Source organism: Buceros rhinoceros, unplaced genomic scaffold, assembly GCF_000710305.1.
Source record: "Buceros rhinoceros silvestris isolate BGI_N320 unplaced genomic scaffold, ASM71030v1 scaffold42118, whole genome shotgun sequence".
Taxonomy (NCBI): Eukaryota; Metazoa; Chordata; class Aves; order Bucerotiformes; family Bucerotidae; genus Buceros; species Buceros rhinoceros.
The window spans coordinates 1-1,589 of NW_010425917.1; the positions used below are offsets into that span (position 1 = coordinate 1).

The window sequence follows — 1,589 nt, forward strand, 5'->3', positions numbered from 1 at the left end:
TACCTGCTAGAACTCTTTCTTTAAAAAAAAAAAACAAAAACAAAAAAATTCACAAAAATAAATTAAAAAAACTGAAAAAAAAAGAAAAAAGGTAACGTTCTCACTATTAACAACTGTACATTGAGCTTTACTCCTAGAGAACTCTGTACACATTTACAGCTCTGTGGGTTTGCATTGTTTGTGCATTCGTGAGGGCACAGGGAAGCAAAGAACCCCAGAAGATCCACGCAATGGCAGGCAAGGAGGCACCGCCCGCCTGGCTCCCAACCGTCCTCTGACCTGTTTGCTGTTTGAAAAGGGAAAAGGGAACTAAATCCCCAGGGCGAGTCTTGGAAAAGCAGCAGTGTAAGAAAATTCAAGTATTTCCTCCAGCACAGCCCAGATCGCGACTGAAGGCACTCAAGCGCGGTGACAGCGGAGAAGAGGCAGCCGGTACCTGCCCTCCCCCCCTCGGACTGGTTTCCTCCCGTTGAAGCTTTTCTTGCGTTGAAGTCTCTGATCCTCTCGTGGTCCTGAATTCAGCAGGTCAGGAAGACACGTGGGAGCCTCCAAAACCGGAACCGACCCACCCTCACCCCCCCACACACCAAAAAGAGTACTGGCAAAACATCAGATAAGGCGGGTGCATTCGGACTCAGCTGGATGGTGGCCACCAAGTCCCCAGGCCAGCTGCAGGCCAAGCCGTGTGTGTTCCCATCTCCGGTCTCTGCTCAGTGCCACGGTCCCGAGGAGGAAGTCTGGCTCTCTTTGCTTCTGATGGCCAGGAAGCATGTGGAGCTGTTACTTGCCAGGCTCCTGGATCAAACTGTGCAGGTGGATCTCTGCCGTCTCCTGGGGCAGGTGAATGCCCTGCAGCCAAGGATGGTTGAAAATGTCTTCTAAAGACGGCCTGTCTGAGGGGCGCATGGACAAACACCACCTGATGAGATGCTGGCATTCTGGGGAGAGAAACCAGAAACTGCTGGTCAGTTGAGAAGGCTCTTGTCCACCTGGTCTCCCCTGCTGCAGCGCCCAGCCGTGCTGGGTGTGCTCAGAGCTGCACCCAAACCCCCACTCAAAGATCCCTTACAGAGGGGAGTGGGACGGTAGGACATGTGCCACCTCCTCCAGCTTAACTGCAGGAGATTAACCTCCTCCACAGCCATACGAGTGACATGGTCACGCATCCACAGCCATCTCCCAAAACCCATTATCCCCCCGCTGCCACGAAGCTGGGTACCCACCTAGAGACACCCGTCGCCGGAATAAGAGCTGCCCCCGGATGATGTCGTCGTCCTGCTCGAAGGGGATGTCCCCGCAGACCATGTCGTAGAGCAGCACGCCCAGGGACCAGACGGTGGCTGAGCGGCCGTGGTAGCGGTGGTAGCGCACCCACTCCGGTGGGCTGTACACCCGTGTTCCTGGGGGAGAGAGGCAGAGCCCGTCAGGCTGGTGCTGCCCGTGCCTGGCATCCTCGGCCAGAGCATCCCCAGGGATGTGGGGGCTGCAGCGGGGGCTGCAGCAGCAGCGGGGTGGCGGAGGGGACACATGGTGTGACCCGCCACCCCCTCGCCAGCACGTGACTCTTGTTTACAAACTTTGGGTTGTAA

The 1,589-nt window shown here is 56.0% G+C and overlaps 1 protein-coding gene across 1 annotated transcript; it reads right to left on the bottom strand.

Moving 5' to 3' along the window:
• Nucleotides 1-780: 780 nt before the first annotated feature.
• Nucleotides 781-1,400, bottom strand: LOC104488573 (serine/threonine-protein kinase pim-1-like; the record flags this gene model as incomplete). The annotated part of the gene is made up of 2 exons (XM_010141296.1): nt 781-938; nt 1,224-1,400. Coding segments are annotated over 2 exons (335 nt in total), but the record flags the coding sequence as incomplete, so codon positions are not given.
• Between the last annotated feature and the right edge of the window lie 189 nt (nt 1,401-1,589).